Source organism: Gossypium arboreum, chromosome 6 (genome assembly GCF_025698485.1).
Source record: "Gossypium arboreum isolate Shixiya-1 chromosome 6, ASM2569848v2, whole genome shotgun sequence".
Lineage (NCBI taxonomy): Eukaryota > Viridiplantae > Streptophyta > Magnoliopsida > Malvales > Malvaceae > Gossypium > Gossypium arboreum.
Genome location: NC_069075.1, coordinates 140013216 through 140034058, shown reverse-complemented (window position 1 = coordinate 140034058; position 20843 = coordinate 140013216). Strand labels below are relative to the sequence as shown.

Sequence of the window (20843 nt, the reverse complement as noted above, 5' to 3'; positions counted from 1 at the left end):
TAATCGCTAAGAACTAAATTAAATATATATATATATATATATATTTTAAAATTTTATTCTCGTAAACAATGAGTTTTAGCTCATTGATATCTTTTGTTACAATAACAAGAAATACATAGGTTAGAACGCATTATCATCCAATTTACAAGTAAGGAGTCACTATTATCACAAGTGGCATGAGTAATTTGTTGACACATCATTAATTATTTTTACGAACTTAAATTATATAGATAATATTTTATTTAAATTAAATAGTTAATTAAATAAATTAGATTAGATTAGATGAATAATATACTTTTAAATAAATCGGATAAATATTTAATTAGATAGCCAAAATTTTAATTTTAAATAAAAATTTAATTAGATAATGTATCTATTTGATTTAACTTAAATAAAATTTTGTTTATTTAATTATATATTATATATGTTATTATTTATTTTAAATTTAATATAATTTTTTAAAATAAATTATCAAGTTTTTTTATATTAGATAATTTATCTATTCAATAAAATTAATTGTTATTTTTAAATTGCTTTCAAAATCACTATTATATATTTTATTATCTTAAATAATATTTTACTAAAAAAATTGAATATGGAGGTTACTATAAATATAACAAGAGTTAATTTTATTTATTGATTACAGTGGAGTAAAAATAAACATAAAACTATAATAAAAATTGAATACTAACAAATTTAATGTGAAAGCAATTTAATTTAATAATATACAATAAATAACCTATAAAAATTAAAATATAAGTTGAATCCATACTTTAATATTTAAGGTTTAAGCCCACCTCCATAAGTTTTATACATTTGCAATTTATTTTATTTTTTATATATTATGTAATTTATATGACATAAAATTAAATATATAATAGTATAATAATATTGTTTAAATTTAGAATTTTAATTAAGAAAATTATATAAAATATTAAATTAAGAATTGAAGGGATCTAAAACGAGTTTAGATTAATCATTTACAAATATGGACTAATTTAAACAAAATTTTAGACAAATATATCAAATCGGATCAAGTTAAACTTAGATAAACATAAAATATACTAACATTATATATAATTGGCTTAATCCACAAATTGGTACTTAAATTATACTCTTTTTCCCATCTTAATATCTAAACTCTTTTTTTTTTAATAAGTCACAAGTGATACCTAAACTATTTTCCTTTTCCCGAATTGTTACATTTGTTAGTCCAACCGTAACACCCCTAACCTGAATCTGTCGCTAAAACAAGGTTACGAAGCATTACCAGAGTTTACAAATCAAACAGACAGAAAATGTAAACATTTCATATCATATAGCATTCATGTCAAAAACCAATCAAAATCATATATACTAACACATTATTTCAACATTATTTCATACTATACTCAAATTGCACATGCTAACATCTTTTATTTGATTAACAATGTCCCAATTCACACCATTGCTGTATAAATAGCTATTCACATACCAAACCACAATTGTTTATACACTGGCATTAGCCATTCAATATTCAATTCATGAGTACATAACTCATTTATCTCATTTAATCACAACATATTTCATTTTCATTTATGTTCGGGTCAATATTCAATAATTAACAAATCTTTAAAATTCATTAAACAATTTACCTTATCGAGATTTTCCATACGAAGATTGACTTACGGATAAGAGTACATCATCAATAGAAGCTCATAGAGCTAGCTCACCAGAACACACCAATAGAGGCTCAAAAAAGCTGAACATAAGCTCCTAAGAGCTAATCCACCCAATCACTCCAAACAGGAAGTAAAACACAAGAGTTCGCAACAAATGCTAAACCCCGATTTACTTGGGTAATATGCCGATATCTCCCTCCAATACCACTATACACCAATTTACGAATGTACTCAAATCTCGCGTTTAATCCAAACTGAGTATTAAATTCGATAATATATTTCCAATAATAATTCAATTCCAACAATAGAACACACACACACATATATATAATACCCATCACCAATTAACATTCAATTTAATCAAAATTATACAAAATACAGTTCATATGAACTTTCCTGGCTAAATTGCAGAAATACCAAGATGCAGGGGTATTTTGGTAATTTTCTATTTTCTTTGATTTTCCACTCAATCTTGATCTAAATTAATAATTTCATTCAATTTATTAATTTAAACAATAAAACAATTCATTTCATGCAATTTGGTTATTTTTGACATTTTTACAAAATTTCTCCTAAGGTTTTACTTTTATTTAATTTAGTTCCTGAGCCGAAAATATGCAAATTAACCATTTTTAATACAAATCCAAGCTATCCAAATGCTCATGATATTCAAAACATCCCATTTATACAATAATTTCACATTAAATCTTTGTACTTTTATTAATTTAACAAATTAGTCCCTAATCGAAAAATTCATCAAAATTAGTTGATAAATTACTTTTAAATATCAACCAACATCTCAAATTCATCATTTAATAACTAAAATCATATAGATTCATCAATGGAAACATTCAAAATTTTTAATAAAATAAAAATTAAAGTAAAGTTTAGTTAGACCTAATTGTAACAATCTCAAAAACATAAAAATTACAAGAAACGGGTAAGAATTAAACTCACAAGAAGCAAAAATTAAAGAACCAACTTAAACTTCTTTCTATGTCTGTTTTTGAACCGAAATTGAAGAAGAAATGTCTAGAAAACTATCCAAATCTAATTTGTTTTATTTTAACTTCACCAAAATTACAATTTTGCTATTGAATGACTTTATTTTATATTTTTTTTCGCCTCATCTTTTATTTTAGGTGTAATTGTTTCTTAAGTTCTCTATCATTTAGTAATCAAGCCATTTAATAACTTAATTATTATAATCGGAAGTTTTATACCTTTTTCAATTTAGTTCTTTTAATTACTTAGCTATCGAAATGTTAAAATTTTTATGCGAAATTTTAATACTACCTTAATGATACTCGATAAATATTTATAAAAATATTTACGGCTTGGATTATAAAAACGAGGTCCTGATACCTTACTTTCTAAAACCACTTGACCTAATAAATCATTATAAATTAAATAATAAATATATATGTCTATTTTTTTAAAATTCATACTAAATATAAGTTCACCAACTTTGATTCAAACTCGGTATAAATGCAATAATATTTCTCTATGATTTTAAAATATCAAATCTTTAAGTTAGTCTAAACACGTCTTAGTCTAAACACGTCTTTGGGTTTTTTTTCTGTTCTATTGATAAAAAAAGGTTTTTGTTCAAAAAAAATTAGGGTTTCAAATCATACCAAAAGAAAGGATTTATCAAAAAAAAAAAACAATGGAAGATGATCCAACAAGACTCAATATTGCTGATGAGGAGAAAGATACAATTTAAGGGCAAGACTCTAATTGAATTTTGCTCACCCTAGCCGCAAACGCAATCAGAGTTACAATGGGAAACCATCAAACGATAGCTTGGTCTCCTCGTTAACTCTACCGTTGGGTTGAATTGGGGTATGACTTTGGGATGGTGACTATGGTTCAATCACATTGATACAATAGGGGTAGGTTTCGATGCGATTTTGAGAGTGCTGTTTGTAGGAGCTTTAGGTGGTGAGAGCCGAAGGTTGAGATGGTGGTGGAGAGGGCCAATTGATATTGTAAATGGAAAAGATAATGAGCTATCGGTTAGGTTGGTGAGGGTTCAAGGTTTAAACGATAGGAAGGAGCGAGCAAAGTGGTGGTGCTGGAATTTAGAGTTAGTGAAGGTTAAGGGAAATGGTGATGAGTTTAGTAATGGGTGGAGCTTTGGAAATTGATAGTAATGAGAGTGTAGATTTTCGTAAGGTAATGAGGGAATAGCTATAGTGATGGTGAGGGTTAAAGATGAATTGGATAGTAAGGTGGTAAAGGGTTTTTAGGATTTATAGAAACAATTAATTCTCTCTTTTTCTATTTTTTGCAATGATTTTTTTGGGTTTTTTATTTTTGAAGGAAAAAGTTAATTCGTTTCTTCCCTGCATTGTTGGAACATGCTAGTATATATAGTTTGAGCCCTCAGTCAATCAGTGACGGATCATTAGCGGCGCTTTTAGGCGCCACTAAAACTTTTAGCGGTGCTTTCTAAAACGCCGCTATAGGTAATGCCACAAAAATTTGTGGCGTTTATTGAAAAAAAACGTCGCTAGAGGTCAAGGCTTTTAGCGGCGTTTGTGGGAAAAGCGCCGCTAAAGGTTAAGGCTTTTAGCGGCGCTTTTTCTACAAACGCCGCTAATTTTGGTAGATTTGTAATTTTTTTTTCACCAATATCCAGCCCTTCCTGCATTAAAATCCAACCAAATACAACAAATATAATATAAAATGCAGCCAAAAACAAAGAAATTTAACATAAAAATACAACCAAAAACATTAATTCTAAATGATACTTCAAATTTAACTAAAGATATATGATATAATTAATAAATAAAGTATAATTTAAAATATTTTTACAATAATGTTAAACGTGACAAAACTTAAAATATTCTTACAATAAGAAAACTAATGTCTAAGATGGCGGCTTTTGCGATTCTTTGAAACATATGCATCATCTCTGAAGTCAGTAGTGGAGGTCATCGTACTTTTGATCTGCTCGCTACCATCGCTCGTGCCTCTGCCTCTCTCATTGCAGCCCGCCTCCCTTCTGCGCCTCCGCTCTAAGTTGTTGCTGGAGTTCTTCATATTTTCGTTGAACCTCGGCAATTTGCTCAACCGTGTTCGCTTGCATCTGAGCTATCTGGTCTCTTAACCTCTGAACTTCAGCTTGAGCTTGACTTCCGGAAGGCATGTATTGCTGGGAGCCGGATCCAAAATATTGGGTCGGGGTAACACCAGATCCTTGAAATCGAACCCGACCGTACCTTTCAGGACCCAAAACTTCAGTGATAATTCTGTTATCAATGTTCTCAAGATTAACAGAACTATCACTCGAAGCAATCGCTTCATATTCCGCCTTCTTCTCCTTTAGTTTCTCCTAAAAAATCAATTAAAGAGTTAGAAATGAAATATATAATAAAAGAAATGCAACATAACTTAACATTATTTAAAACTACTAATGATGAATTGAATTAAACAATTATAATTAAAGATTATAAATATTTAGAATAAATCAAATATTATTAAGTGAATATACCATAATTTCTCCAGCTTCGGATGTCATAGGAGATCCATCTTTCTTCCTATCGTAATCTCAAAAAGTCAAGGCATCCAACTTTTTGTCCGGATTTGACTTCCTACAATATAGTAGTAAGAATATTATTTAATAATAGAAAGTTATTAATATTTGAAAGAATTAATAAATTCATAATACCTTGGCCTCAGCTACAGAAGCAAAACTTCTCAACCCTGCCGTGTGTGTGAATTTTTGTTTTTGCCTGCTGCTTGTTCCAACTCGCTCACGGTCCTACATAATAAAATTATTATTACGTATATAGTAAACACTATATATAAAAGTTTGGAAATACGCAATACCTCTCCTTTCTTTGAATTCCAAAATCTAACCGCATCTTCCCATTGATACCTCAGCATTCCTGGCAGAACATTTCTCAGTTTTTCCTCAAGGCTTATGTATTTCTTAAAATATTGTTTCTTTAAAGTGCTTTTATTGTCTCTCCATCTTTTACCTAATGCCTTCTTGATATAATCATCGGAGACTTCTAAAGCAAATCTCTCCTAAAAAAACATAAGTTTAGAATGTAAATATAAATGAAACTTAAACCAAAGTATTATAAATTGCATTCACATTTTGTTACCTTAATATTAGCGAGAGCCTGGTTTTGTTGCTATCGGGCATGTGATGCCATGATTCGTAGTTGATGGGCAACATATTTGCATTTTGTGCTAAAATGCCCAAATAGATCTGCTAAAAGTCAAGGGCTTCAGATCCAACAGTGACCATGAGTATTTCTACTTACTTTAACACGCTCGATAGGATCTAAGTCGATAAATCTCTAAGTAGCGTCGTCCTCGAACTCTGCTGCGTCCCACCACTTTCACTAAAAATGATATACTATTATTATATTAAAATTGACAAATAATTCAATAATAAAAGTCAACACATGTAAAATGAACATAACATTACTTTGAAATTCTTCAGCTCATCAAGTGTCTCGGCATATTCAAGATCCAACAACCGCTGCATTGTTCACTATTTCTTTCTTCCGAATTTGGAGTATTCGGACAATACTTAAATCTCGTACTCTTCTTCTACGATTTTTCCCGCAATACATATAAAATAATTAAAGTTTTAGTAACAAATTACAACAATAGTAGTACATATAAAATAGTTAAATTATATAACATCACAAAGATTAAAATTATAATATTACATATAATTAAAAAATTGTAAAATCTTACTACATCATTATTCGTAAATATCTTCATCCACATCATGTCGAACCCATTAATGTTGTGTATTAGTACTAGGGATATTTTCATCTAAGTTTTGTTCTGGAAAAGGTACTGTTTCTGATCTTTCGACGATGTCATCTCTACTTCCATTATCCATTTCAAACAAGTCTCTAGGGGTGTTCCGGAGTACAACATACCAACCCTCATCAGTTGGATTTTTTGAATAAAAAACTTGTTTCACTTGAGAGGAAAATACATATGGCTCGTCCATCAATTGTTGTCCAGTGTAAATCAAGCGAGAGAAATCCAACATTGTAAAACCAAATTGATCTTCTTTAATTCCTCGAGCAGTATTAACATCAGCCCAATCACACCGAAATAATACAACTTTCCATCTGCCATAGTAATCCAACTCAATAATGTCGGTAAGAAGTCCGTAATACTCCACATTACCCTCAACCGGATTACTGTCCCTAGCACTAGCATAACTTGTAATTGAAGAATTAACGTCAACTCCATAATTTTGAGTTCTCCTCATTCTCTCACGATACTTTGTATGAAATCTGTATCCATTGATGAGGAAGGCACTATATCTTTTTATTATTCTGTTCGGACCTTGGGAAAGTCATTTAACTTCGCCATTGGCGTCCTTTCCACTCCAAACCTATTGAATTAAAAGTAAATTGAATAATTAACTAAATTTCGGGATTATATGTAACTTATTAACTTTAGTTACATACCGTTTGACTTAACCATTCATGAAAAGATTCTGTGAATAACTTATTAATCTCTCGATGTTGCAATCTTCGAGAGCGTACACGAGATCTCAAAATTTGTTTGTACTCACTATGTTAAAAACAAGTGTAATTGGTTAGAAGATAAACAAATCAAAACGACAAATATGTGAGGAAATTTTAGAACTTACTTGCGTAACGGTTCAACTAAATCGTGGTGAAAAAGTACATATCGATGTGCTTGTATCCACGATATATCATCTAATTCTGCAATTTCAACTTTGCCGATTGGTTCTCCATAACTTTGGAATAAATAAGTTTCGGCCAAGTTATGATCATTGAGCCCAGCATTTCTATTTGGTCTATTCAATCGTGTTTCAACATCTTCTAAATATCTAGAGCAGAATGTCATGCACTTCTCTGCCAAGTAGCCTTCAGCAATTGATCCTTCTGGATAACGCTTATTGCGACAATAAGATTTCAATTTGCTTAGGAACCTAAACACGATATACAATATTTGTCAAAAGTTGTAACTAAATGTATAGACGCGAATAAATAAATATTTGACAAATAAATTAGCACCTTTCTATTGGATACATCCATCGATAAAAAATCGGTCCACCAAGTATTGCTTCGTGAGGGAGATGGATTACCAAGTGCACTATAATAGTGAAGAAGGAAGGTGGAAAGATCTTCTCCAAATTGCATAAAGTCAAAGCAGCTCGATCTTGTACTTTCTTAAGTTCTTCAACATCGAAAACTTTGCCACAAATAGCTTTCATTATATTGGATAGTTCAATTATACAGGACGTCACATTTTTTGACATGCAGCACCGTAAAGCAACTGGGAGTAAATCTTGCATCAAGATGTGGTAATCATGTGATTTTAATGAATATAATCTTCGATCTTTAAGACTCACACATCGAGATATATTTGACGCATACGCATCTGGGACCTTTATATCTTTCAACACCATACAAAACACCTCTTTCTCTTCATTTGACATTGAAAAAATAGAAGGCAGCAACCGATATTTCCCATTCGGAAGTACTTGAGGATGAAGATCACGCCGAATTCTCATGTCAACTAAATCAAGTCGACTTTGAAGATTATCTTTTGATTTTCCATCGACATTCAAAATTGTCCCAATTATGTTCTCATAGACATTCTTCTCAATATGCATGACATCAAGATTTTGGCGTAAAATATTATGCTCCCAATAAGGTAACTCAAAAAAATACTTCTTTTTTTCCACAAGTCTGCCTCATTAGGATCAACCTCTTCGTCAGATTCATCATCAGATTCATCCCTCGATATTCTCTTTAATTTCGTGTTAGGTGGTTGATTCATCTTCCCATAACTAAAGTTGATATCTTTTAACATAAACAAGATTTCAGATCCAACGGTCTGCTGAGGAGCTCCTCTGTACTCTTCATCATCACAAATAGAGTCCTCTGAAATCTAAATTTATGATTTCCATCTAACCACCGACGATGGCCCATATAAGAGAACTTCTTCCCATTGTACAACCACTTTGAACAAGTTTATGCAAAGACAACAAGGACAAGCATAACGTCCTTTAGTACTCCAACCCGATAAATTAGCATAAGCCGGAAATCATTAATTGTCCACAATAAAGCTGCACGTAAATAAAAGTTCTCTTTTTAATACATCATATGTCTCAACACCCGACCATAATTGTTTTAACTCTTCAATAAGTGGCTGCAAATAGATGTTAATATCATTTTCGGGACCTTTCTCTCGTGAATAATCATTGATAAAATAAACGAAGATTGCTTCATGCAAATCCATGGAGGCAAATTGTAAGGAACAAGCACCACGAGGCCAAGTCTTGTCACGTACTCATGATTTTAAATGGATTAAAGCCGTCAGCTGCTAGCCCAAGCCTCACATTTCGAGGATCGCTTGCAAAGCTTGAAAATTTCAAGTCAAATAATTTCCAAGCTAAAGAATCCGCAGGATGTCTTAATAATCCATCATCGGTCCGTTGATCATTATGCCACCTCATAGATTCGGTCGCCTTTGACGACATGAAAAGCTTTTGGAGTCTTGGTATTAGGGGAAAGTATCGCAAAACCTTGACTGGCTTCTTTCTTAACTGTGCCCCACCTTCATCCGCATTCACATCTTCTGTATTCCTATTCATCCAACGAGACTTGCCGCAAACATTACAACACTGTTGGTTCTTCTGATCACCCCAGTATAACATGCAGTCATTTGGGCAACTATGAATTTTATCGTACCCAAGGCCCAAATCTTTTATTAGTCTCTTCATATCTTGACAAGATTGGGGGATTTTTGCAAAAGGAAACATCTCTCTCGAAACTCAGAGTGACATTGTAAAAGAATTTCCAGTCCACCCTCCCAAACATTTTAAGTAAAATAAACGAATACAGAAGGACAATTTCGAATATTTTGATCCCTCGTAAAGTTCTTCGTTCATTTCATTAAGTAAATTGTAGAACTTCGTCGCTTCTTCATTTGGCTCCTCATAAGGTGCACTTGTTCCCGTTTCGCCAAAAACATTTCCACCAATATTACAATCATCGGATGCAATAAAGTCAGGTGGAAACGATTGCTCACCATGACTGTGCATATTAAATGCATCCCGCAACATACCTTTCATGTCATCTTGTCTAACATACTGATGGTAATCAGTATCAGGATAAGTCGGATTAATCGTTGAAGAAGTTCCACTAGATGTACAATCTCCATGGAAAATCCATTTTTTATACCCCCGAATAAAGCCATCAACAATTAGATGTTCAGAGACAACTTCACGAGTATGCCAATTGATGTTGCCACACTTCTTACACGGCAAAGAATCATATTCTCTTGGCTTGCATTTTGAAATGCAAAATTCATAAAAGTTTGTACTCCATTTCGATAGGCGTTGCTTACCCTTGACAATTTCATCCAACTCCTATCCATTTCGTAGTTCTTGAATTCTAAAGTTGACAATAAATTACAGTGTAAGTCATTTATTATGTAAGTCTTGATATGATATATTTTTATGTTTTATGTAAGTTATGTAGATTATGTAAGTTATGAAATTTGAACTTTAAACTATATGCTTTTAAGGAAATTATTAGATTACACTACATGTATTAGTTAAGTTATGTAAGTTGTTATGTACGTTATGTGAGTTATGTAAATTATGTAAGTTATGTGAGTTATGTAAGTTGTTATGTAAATTATGTAAGTTATATGAGTTATGTAAGTTATGTAATTTATTTAAGTAATGATCAATATTAATACTATTTTGAAAAAATTAGTTGTAACTTTTAAAGACATTTAAAATTATTAAATATTAAAATCAAACATTATTAATATAAAAAATAGTAATTTGAATATAGTAATTTTTAAGATTCATCATACGTGGCGTTGTTACACCTAGGAAGATCCATTATATCTTACATTTCGATATAAGGCAACCCGTCAAAGTTTCCAACCTATATACTTTGAATCTTTAAAATATTTAAAAAAATGTTGGAGAGAAGGTCATCTATTGTTTTAATTTTAATGGACGAGCAAGCTACATGGTAATAAATATTCAATAGTAAATGAGCTCGATAGAACTTTTTTCAAGTCTTTTTGAATTTTTTAAGATTCATCATACGTGGCGTTGTTACACCTAGGAGGATCCATTATATCTTACATACTCGATATAAGGCAACCCGTCAGTTTCCAATTATATACTTTGAATCTTTAAAATATTTAAAAAAGGTTGGAGAGAAGGTCAGCTATATTGTTGTAATTTTAATGGACAAGCAAGCTACATGGTAATAAAATTAATTCATACTTAAGTTGAATCAAATAATAGTTAAGTTGAACCAAATATAAAAGAACATAGAAATAAGCTATATCTATATATATTACCTTGTGGATAACTAATTTCTACAAAAGAACATGAAAATAAAATTAGGCCCAAAAAAGGATCATGGCAAATTGAATGGCAGATAACAGAAAACATAAGGCAGAAAACTAGATGGCAAATGTGAAGTATGTAAAACGATCCAATATTTGAAAAGAAAATCAGCAATTAAATCTGTACAAAATCGGAGCCCTAGAAGATTAATTTTTCCAACATCATCATGATGAAACTATTAATGATGAGAATTTTGAACTAAAACGTACCTTAATAATTTCAACAAGCTGGTCTACTCAACTCTCACCAAGAAACAGAAGCTGGAGTCAGGAAAATATTATTTGTTAATTATTTGAACATGAAAATGCATATAAATAAGCCAAGAAAGTATGCAATTCACATATGCTCGATAGTACCTAGAACTTGTATATACATTTAATAAAAGAATATATTTTTTTTATATATATATAAAGATGCCACATGGCACTTTGTAATTAGTTATAAAGCTGCTAAATATATATATATAAAGAGAGAGAGAGAAAAGGGCATAAAAGAAGGGAGTTATAGATAAAGATAGAGATATGAGAGAAGATGAATTTGGAAGCAAATGTGGCATTTCTTGACGTAAAAGCAATAACCAAAACTGATGGAATATTGACGGTCAATGAAAATGGTGTGAGGTTTGAGTGGATGACCAATTCTGTTTCATTTCACCTTTCACCATACACTTCCTAACATTACATAATCTGCGGAAATTAAAGAAACTTTAATTAATTTTGTTGTAATTAGATGGTAAGGATCCCGGATTTAGCTTCGGTAATTCATCCCACCTAATAATCACTCTTAAAATACTAATAATTCATTTGAAACTCAAATGTCAAAACTAAAGAAATATAACCACTCTTAGAAGCCAAGGTACTTTTACTAGCCTTTTACAAAATACTAAAACACCACCCACCCTTTTACTAGCCTTTTACAAAATACTCAATCACAAATTCCACCCATTGAAGTATGGTAATTTTGCAAAGGTACACTCAATCACAATATGCCAATAACTTCTCATCAACATTTATACATTGTAGATTGAATGAATTTAGGATTGGCATAGCAATGTCACCGGATGGTATCCACAATCCCGAATACAAGGTCGGTATAAAGAAAGGAAGCTTAGTGGAATAATTAGCACATGCAGATGAAAACACAACATTTAAGTTGCTGAATAAATTTGTATAATAGAATCAACTAACCTCTTTATAAAAATCAAATAAGCTAAACTAGCTCAGTTGAATGCCTTCATTAATTTTCTTGAAATGAACACTACCTCACCAGCTTTAGCTTTCTTCACCGCAAAGATAATATTGATTGCTATTATCATCTTGTTCCTCAGGACAATCACATATTATCGAACTAAACAGCCATCAAATTGGTCCAGGTTTAAATGTTTTCACACCTGTGGTTTGAGTGTTAGCCTGTGTGGTCTTCAACGAAGCAACGGCTACAAAAGCACTCGCATGTATTTAACGATGTCTAACAAAGGGTACTTTGCAGATCCAATCAAACACTTTATTAATGCAAAATGAGGAAGAAAGATGAGACAGGAATCATGAAAAATGATGGAAATAAGTTGAGTTTTGCATGCTTATATCATATGGTTTAAATATAATTTCAAGTTCATATTGAAGTATACCAAATTCATCACATTTGCGAAGCTTCAAAAACTGACAAATTCTTGAAACAAGAATCTGCCATCCAATATGAGAATTTTGCACCACCGCAATTCTTAATGATGAGTTACTCAAACCTTTTACTTATTTATTTGTTATTTTATTATTTGATATGCTAGGATTTGGATCAACTTTAAGCAGTTTAACTAACACCTTTAGTGAAAGGCAAAATTAAAAAAAAATGTTTAATAGTCGATTAAACTTGTTGGTCACAAAAAAAAAATTTATATTATAATTATACTAAAATCTCCTACCATTTAAAACTTTGAATATAACTCAAAGGTTGATTGTCTTGCTATGGAACCCACGGTTATCTAATTAGGTTGCAAACTTAGCATAAGGTTTGCTTGATTATCAGCATCAGTACATACCTTAATTTGATAATTTGATGCCAAACTGCTAGAAAAGAGGCACTCCAATGAGTTTTATATGCCTGCACTTGAACCACCTACAACACCAAGGAAACAGATGCGAAAGTCATTACTGATCCTATCTATAATTACAGTAGTAACTAAAGAATATCAAGGCAATAAAAGATTTAAATCTACAACGTATAAAGACATCAAGTGCTAAGGCATTGGCATATTGAAATGGTATAAAAGAACCTCAAAGGAGTATACAACGATGGTGCAACTATTAAAATATAAATATATATTAAACAAAATGACTTAATTGAAACAAATTATGATCATAGTTTTATTAACCATAAAATTTAGGAAAGTATGGTAAAAAAAATTCTTTAATGTTTATGTAAATTTTTGGAAACACTAAAATCTAAATAGTATTAAATGCTTGTTTGTAATAATAACATGTATAAGTTACAAAATAAATTTATACTAAATTATGAAAATTATGAAAGTTGGTTTATGTTAAAGTTACCCTTAAAGGAATGTTAAGACATTTAAATACAAATCAGGCCTAATCTACAACATTATAAATTTAACCACTGAAACTTTAGATTATGAAATTAGTTTCACTGCATCTAGTATTTTCATGAATTCAGTAAGAAGATTATTCCATCTTTTCTGGTATTGAACCGAATCTGACCTGGCCAACACTGTGTTGGTTATAGTATGAAGAAACTGAATCCTACTAAAGTACGTCCTGTTCTGATGCCGACATTGACGATGGTTCACTCCTTGCTCGTACTCTATTCTTTACTGTAAGCATTTTTGGCATTAGTGGCATGAAATGTTTGTTCCGTTGTTTCACCGAGTAAACAACTTTGCATTCTCATGCATGTTAATTGATTCAGTTATGGCTGAGCAAGAAAAACCAAAAAATTGAAAACTGACTCGAACCGATATGAAATACAAGTTTAAGAATCACAATTATTCAAAACCAAATAGTGTTCTATTTTTTTACTTATATATAATTAATTTTAAATTTTATGATATGAAAAAGAATATTTTATATTTAAAATGGTGAAAATATTTTAAAAATTCTTGACAAATTATTTTGTCAAATTCTTGACAAATATACAAGTTGGTTTATGTTGTCGAAAAGCTTATTTGGCTTGAAAAGCAAGTTTGAAATGCAATGCTAAACAAAGATTTAATATTATTTCGATTTTGCTATCTCTAGCAAATCTAATCTAGACCGCCTCTTCATTTGTTGTTGGGGATTATACTAAAGAAATCAACTACCTAATGAAGTAATTGCTAAGGAGTTTGAGATCAAAGACCTAGGATCATTAAAATATTTCCAAGGTATGAAGGTTAGCATTTAGAGGATTTGATTATTATAATTAAGGAGGAAACAAGTGGCAAACTTGTTTTCATTTTTCTCCTTGAATTCTAGCAGTTTCATGTTTATGGAAAAGAAAAATTACGAGTTTTTCTCTTTGAAATTCTTCATCTCTCAATTCTATTTCATCTTTGCAATTCTACGAAAGAAGCTTATAATAGAACTTAAAATTTGAAATGAAAAAAGACAGACAACTCACCTCTGAACCTTTACTGATCAAGATATTTTGGGATGGGATCTGCATCAAGAAATCGGTCTTTAGTATATCAAGCAAAATGGGTGTAAACATACAGAGCACATAAAATAAAGCATACATTGTTTAACATCAAGATCAGTTGAAAATGCAGCAAAGACAACAAAGAAGCCGAAAGAAGAAAAATTAAGGCATACCCAGATCTTCCTTTCAGCAAAGATTTCTGGGTGTTTTTTTTCTCCCTCAGATCTAAACCTTTGATACTTGCAGAGAGTAATTTTGTGAGAGTGAGAGAAGCTTAAAATTAGATACAGAGGGGAGGAGTGGGAAATGCAGAGTGTGGGAAATTTAGGGTTTAAGGGCAATTTCGATTTAGGGGAGAAGGAAATTTTGATTTGGGGAAATTTAGGGGTTTTGGGTATGAAAAGGATGAAAAGGATGAAACAAAAACAGCGCCGTTTTGCTAAAGATAATCACTTCACTAAATCACACTTGGAACGACGTCGTTTCAATTAAACATTTAGTGGCGTTTTACAAAAGCGTCGCTAATTCTCGATTTTATGCTTTTTTTTAAAGCGCCACTAATTCTTTATTTTTAGTGGCGTTTTTGTAAAAACGCCGCTAATGCCTCTGCACGCAAATCATAAAATGACTTCGTTTTGCCTGATTTGAAATTTTTTTGAGGCGCTTTTGTGCATTTAAATTTTAATAGTTTAATTATTTCTTAAATTCCTTTTAAACTAATTTTGTTTACTTTCAAACAATATATCTAATTTGAAAAAATTAAATTATATTGAATAATTATTATTTAAATATTTAATATTTAAATTTTAGGTAAATAATTTCTAATAATTATTTAAAACATGAAATGAATTCAAATAATATATATATATATATATATATTCAAAACCATTTATGATAAAAATGAACTTGACAACCTTGAGAAAAATGAAAATTTTAAAACATTGGGTTTTATTGAGAATATTTTTAACTAGGTGTGACCAATACTTATAAAATTACATTTCATAAAATAAAATTTTAAAAAATTCTTTTAAGAGATCATTATTATCTGCATCTTAAAATTAAAGTAAGACGAGTTTAATTTCGAGAGTCCATTACATGCAAAGAAAGTTATAGCATCTTGTAATACTCGGAAATTGATACATTATTAAACACATATTATTTTTAGATTTTGAAATTATAAATTCAATTTCAATATTTAATCATGAGGCTATAAATTTTAAAGTGCTCACTTAATTTTATAATTAGAATTTAATTTAAAAATAAAAATACTAATTTTATTTTATTTTATTTTTAAAATTGATTCAATTTTAAGAATTTCATGTTAACATTTCGTACTCAATAATTTTATGAACCACCTCATCAAATTTCATATAATACTAAATCCATGCGTAATTATCTGGAATATAAACATATACATCGTAAATACATGTATAAACATGAGATCAAGTATTTAATTAAACCACACTACGAGCACTCCAGAACCTAGATTCAACCAGAACATCATTTAATCAATTAACCCTTAAACCCTAACACTAACCCTTATAACCTTAAACATTAAGACCCTAAATCCTAAATACTTTAAAACAGTGCCAAACCCCAAACAACAAACTAATTTAAAACACTATACCCCAAATCCAAGATAACAAACCCGGCCCATACCATTAACTTAATATATATACTATACCATTGAACCGGCCTAAACCATAAACTTAAAATATATTCTACCATTGAACCCTAAACCATAGGCTTTAAACCTTAAATATTAAACCCTAAATCTAAAAATGAATTTAATCAATATTAAGTACTGCTTTCACAATTTATTATAAACATAAGCTTTTACATTAATATCTATATATATACACATCAACATCCATATGATTTTTTGGGGGGGTTAGGGTTTTGGAGTTTATGGATTATTGTTTATGGTTTATATTTTAAAATTTAGGGTTTAGGGTTTAATGTTTAAGATTTAAGGGTTTACAGAAAGCCATACAACGTCGATTTTAACAGCTTGGTAACTTAAATAAAAATTTGTAAATAGTTTAGTTATCAATTTGTAACTTTTCATAATTAAGTAACAAAAATGAAACTTTCTCATAGCTAAGTGATGAATAGTGTAGTTTATATTTTTTTATAAAGTTAGCTTTAAATACGAAAATAATTAAATCGAATTCAAAATAAAAATAAGAAAATAATATGAAAATTAAATCAGATCAAATCAAAACGAGTGTCGGTTACCCTACTAAAAAATGCCTGCTAAACTTTTTGCGGCGTTTGGACCAAAAACGCCGCTATTAATCAGTTTTTAGTGGCGTTTTGTACCAAAAACGCCGCTATTAATCAGTTTTTTGTGGCGTTTTTATCCAAAACGCCACAATTGATCAGTTTTTAGTGGCGTTTTGGATAAAAACGCCACAATTGATCAGTTTTTAGTGGCATTTGGGATAAAAACGCCGCAATTAATTAGTTTTTAGTGGCGTTTGGGATTAAAACGCCGCTATTGATCAGCTTTTAGTGGCGTTTGGCGAAAAACACCGCTATTGACCAGTTTTTAGTGGCGTTTTGGCCAAAAACGCCGCTATTGACCAGTTTTTAGTGGCGTTTTTGTCAAAAATGCCGCTATAGTTTAGTTTTTAGTGGCGTTTCGGACAAACGCCGCTAATGTTTATTATTTGCGGCGTTTTTTGTTAAAACGCCACTAAAAGTGCCGCTAAAAGTCTATTTTCCTGTAGTATATACAATCTCAATTTTAAGCCACGACAAAGGTAATAAGATACAAAAAGTATAATGGGTTGTTTTAGAGATTCAACAACAAACACAAGGCTATGATCGTTGTAACCAATTTATATAATCAATATTAGGGTTGAGCAAAATTCGATTCGATTCAAAAAACTTGATAAAAATTTAAATTATTCAAAAATCAGAATAAGAAAAGGCAAAACTACATCGTTTTGATAAATGCTTATCTTTTCTAAAGTTAAAGTCAAAATCATTAAGTTAAACAACAAAACTACGTCGTTTTAATAAATGTTTACCCAATAAATTAAATAATATAATACTTCGTCTACTAGCTAAATAATCGGTTCATATAAATGCAACAATAAGTATAAATAATAGGATTCGTTAGCTCGACTCGATTCAATTCAATTAAAAAATTCAAATTGAATTCAGTTGCTAAAATAGGATTCATCAACACGACTAACTCGAAATTTTGACTCTACCAAATGCTTATCCCTAACTTCAATAACCAAAATAGGAATACATGAAAAGTTCAGTGACTAACGAGGTGGTTTAACCTATTTTATTTTTGCATGCTAAAGAATGAATTTCCAATTATAACCTCATCGAGTCGGTATAATAACACACGAGAAAATAATGGAACTTTTTTAACGGATACTTACAAACTGAAACAGGAGCTGATGGTTCAATTTTTCATCTTCAATCAAGAATAAAATCTAGGGTTAGGGTTAGCGAAAGAGGGTAAACCCGAAAAATGGAAGGCTGGGACCCGAATACGAAGTCGACGCTGACCCAGATCCCGCTATTGACGACGAAGGCGGGCCCCAGAGACGGAACGGCATGGACTCAGAGGCTTAAAGAGGAATACAGAGCTCTAATAGCCTACACCCAGATGAACAAGTCCAACGATAACGATTGGTTCCGTATATCGGCAGCCAATCCCGAGGGTACCCGTTGGACAGGCAAGTGTTGGTACGTCCATAATCTCCTTAAGTACGAGTTTGATCTCCAGTTTGATATCCCCGTTACTTATCCCGCCACTGCCCCGGAGCTTGAGTTGCCCGAACTCGATGGCAAGACTCAGAAGGTGAAATTTTTAAAACTTTTGCTTCTTTGTTATTTGTTTTGATGTGATTATTAATTGTTGGTTGTTTTTTTTATGGCAGATGTATAGAGGAGGGAAGATTTGTTTGACCGTACATTTCAAGCCACTTTGGGCAAAAAATTGGTATGTTGAATTTTAGGGGTTTTTTTGGGTTTTAATTCGTTGAATTTTATGTTTTCATGATTATATTAGGAAATAGAAGAATTTAACTTGTTATCTCGTGTGTTTGTACTGTGTAATTGCTAATATAACTATTGGGTGTTGATTGGATTTGGCATCCAAAATCTAAATTGGGGGCATAATATAACCTTTGATCAAGTAGAGGGGGATTACATATTGGCTGTGTTCATAATCATTGTTGGAAAATTCCATGTTAAAGTGCACCAATTGTCCATGTAAAGTATCCCCTATTTCGAGTTCGTAGTTGAACAGATTATTTTGCATGTTCAATGATTGTCCAATACAAGCAAATAATCTTCAATGTTGTGTTCTTCAGTAAAAGTACCATGGAGGCTCTTGTACTAGAAGTTAGATTGCATTTTGCCACTTCTACTCAAAAAATGGGCAAATTTGTCCTTGAACATTAGGTCAAAGAGCATATTGGTCTTTTTGTTAAAATTCCATCTATTTCTACTGTTAAAAACTGGTTACTTTACCTCAGCATGAGGCACATGTGAAATGCTACATGGCACTATCTGGTTATTTTGTCAGCCAAGTCAGTTTTAACAATACAAATGAATGAAATTTTTAACAGGAAGGATCAATGTGAAATTACTAATTTACCCATTTTGTTTAGTAGAGGGGGCAAAATGCAATCTGACTCCTAGTACAGGGGCCTCCATGGTACTTTTACCTGTGTTCTTCCTAAAGCTGTCATTAGCAGAAAAACTAAGGTTCAGTCAGATTGAAAATTAGCGGAAATATAATCTGGAGTCATATAAAGGAAGATATAGAGAGCAATTCGGAGCAAGTCAAATAGAGCAAAGAGCCGTAAAAAAATGAGATTTGAATGTGTTTGTATTATGCAGCATCGATGTTGGAAGGCTGCTTTTTCCAGTGTAGTCTAGTTTAAAGGGTCAGTATGTTTCATCATTATACTCCTTTAAATCATTAAGAGGTGGCTTGTATTGAACAAGTAATGGATGTTCACGAATCTGGTTTCTTAATCTTTGTTATAACCCTTTTGCACTTATTCATATTGTTTATGCTGTAATCTTTGCTCAGTAGTTTCTTCTTTTCTGAATTTGATGATCTTGTTGTGCAGTCCTCGGTTCGGTATAGCGCATGCACTTTGTTTGGGACTTGCTCCATGGCTTGCTGCAGAGATTCCCATTCTTGTGGATTCTGGTATGATCAAGCATAAGGATGATGCGACCACTTCGAATGAGTCTTAGCATTCCTGTTGTTGAAACGTTTAAGGTGTACCTTGAGTTTCAAAAATAAATGCTTATACAATTTTACAGTGTTTTTTTTTTTTTTGTTAAAGTGTCAAATTATCTGTCGAACTTCTTGACTTTGTACTTTTAAATGCACATATGATCTGATATTATTTTTTTGAATGCTTTTGTGAAAGATTGTATGTGAAGTCATGGTCATGGTTTGTGTTTTAAGTCTTTTTTTCCCATTAAATGGTTAAAGTTAGGGTTAGTATATGATAGTCTTTAGTAGAGTGTTTTTTTTTTTTTAATTTCTCTAAGGGGATTTCCATTTTTTTGGAAGCAAAGGCTCTACAGGACTAATGGGCTAAACAATGCGCAACACCATTGGTTGATGGATAGGCATAACAAAAAGAAATATAAGCAAACCAATCATGTAAAATACAGTGCTCTTCAATGATTCGGCCATAAATAGATAAATCCAAACTATTGCTATTAAGTCTGTTAATAGTATCTAAACAGTTTAACTTAACAATGATACAGCGGAAGTCCGAAATCTCGGGCCATCCCAAGGATTTCAACAATGGCCATTGCCTCAGTCGCCAAAGCATCATGGGCACCCTTAACCTTGCATGCGCAACTAGCATGCACCATACCTTCCGAATCACGAATCACCACATCACAGGACATTGCACGCTCCCTAGCCTTCTAAGCCGTGTCAACATTGATCATAAGGTGTTCACTATGTGGAGCCTCCCATCTGTCGATCTTCAATATCCTAGGTACCAACGGCGTACAAAGACGATAATGAACCTGAAGTCCTTATTGAGTGCTTGAGCACAAATGAAAGCATCCTGAGAAATCGTAGTATTTGCTTGCACAATCTCCAAGTTTCTTGCCTCCTATAACTATCAAAGAACCACCAAAAGGCTAGT

The 20843-nt window shown here is 31.5% G+C and overlaps 2 protein-coding genes across 2 annotated transcripts; one reads left to right on the top strand and one right to left on the bottom strand.

The window, feature by feature from the left end:
* Nucleotides 1-4650: 4650 nt before the first annotated feature.
* On the bottom strand, nt 4651-5203 carry LOC128293843 (uncharacterized). The gene is made up of 2 exons (XM_053029396.1): nt 5161-5203; nt 4651-5001 (listed from the first exon to the last, which is right to left on the bottom strand). Exons 1-2 carry the CDS (start codon nt 5185-5187, stop codon nt 4651-4653), a joined length of 378 nt encoding a protein of 125 aa, XP_052885356.1. The 5' UTR covers nt 5188-5203.
* Nucleotides 5204-18051: 12848 nt separating this feature from the next.
* LOC108454752 (ubiquitin-fold modifier-conjugating enzyme 1-like) lies at nt 18052-20142 on the top strand. Its single transcript, XM_017753319.2, has 3 exons — nt 18052-18514; nt 18594-18655; nt 19797-20142. The coding sequence occupies exons 1-3, from the start codon at nt 18182-18184 to the stop codon at nt 19924-19926; spliced, it is 525 nt and encodes a 174-aa protein (XP_017608808.1). The 5' UTR covers nt 18052-18181; the 3' UTR covers nt 19927-20142.
* Nucleotides 20143-20843: the final 701 nt, after the last annotated feature.

Coding starts and splice junctions, on each gene's coding strand:
- LOC128293843 (XM_053029396.1), bottom strand. CDS start 5,187: ATGACATCCGAAGCTGGAGAAATTATG. Junction 5,002..5,160: donor CCGAAGCTGGAGAAATTATG/GTATATTCACTT, acceptor TTGATTTTTTAG/GAGAAACTAAAGGAGAAGAA.
- LOC108454752 (XM_017753319.2), top strand. CDS start 18,182: ATGGAAGGCTGGGACCCGAATACGAAGTCGACGCTGACCCAGATCCCG. Junction 18,515..18,593: donor TCGATGGCAAGACTCAGAAG/GTGAAATTTTTA, acceptor TTTTTATGGCAG/ATGTATAGAGGAGGGAAGAT. Junction 18,656..19,796: donor CCACTTTGGGCAAAAAATTG/GTATGTTGAATT, acceptor CTTGTTGTGCAG/TCCTCGGTTCGGTATAGCGC.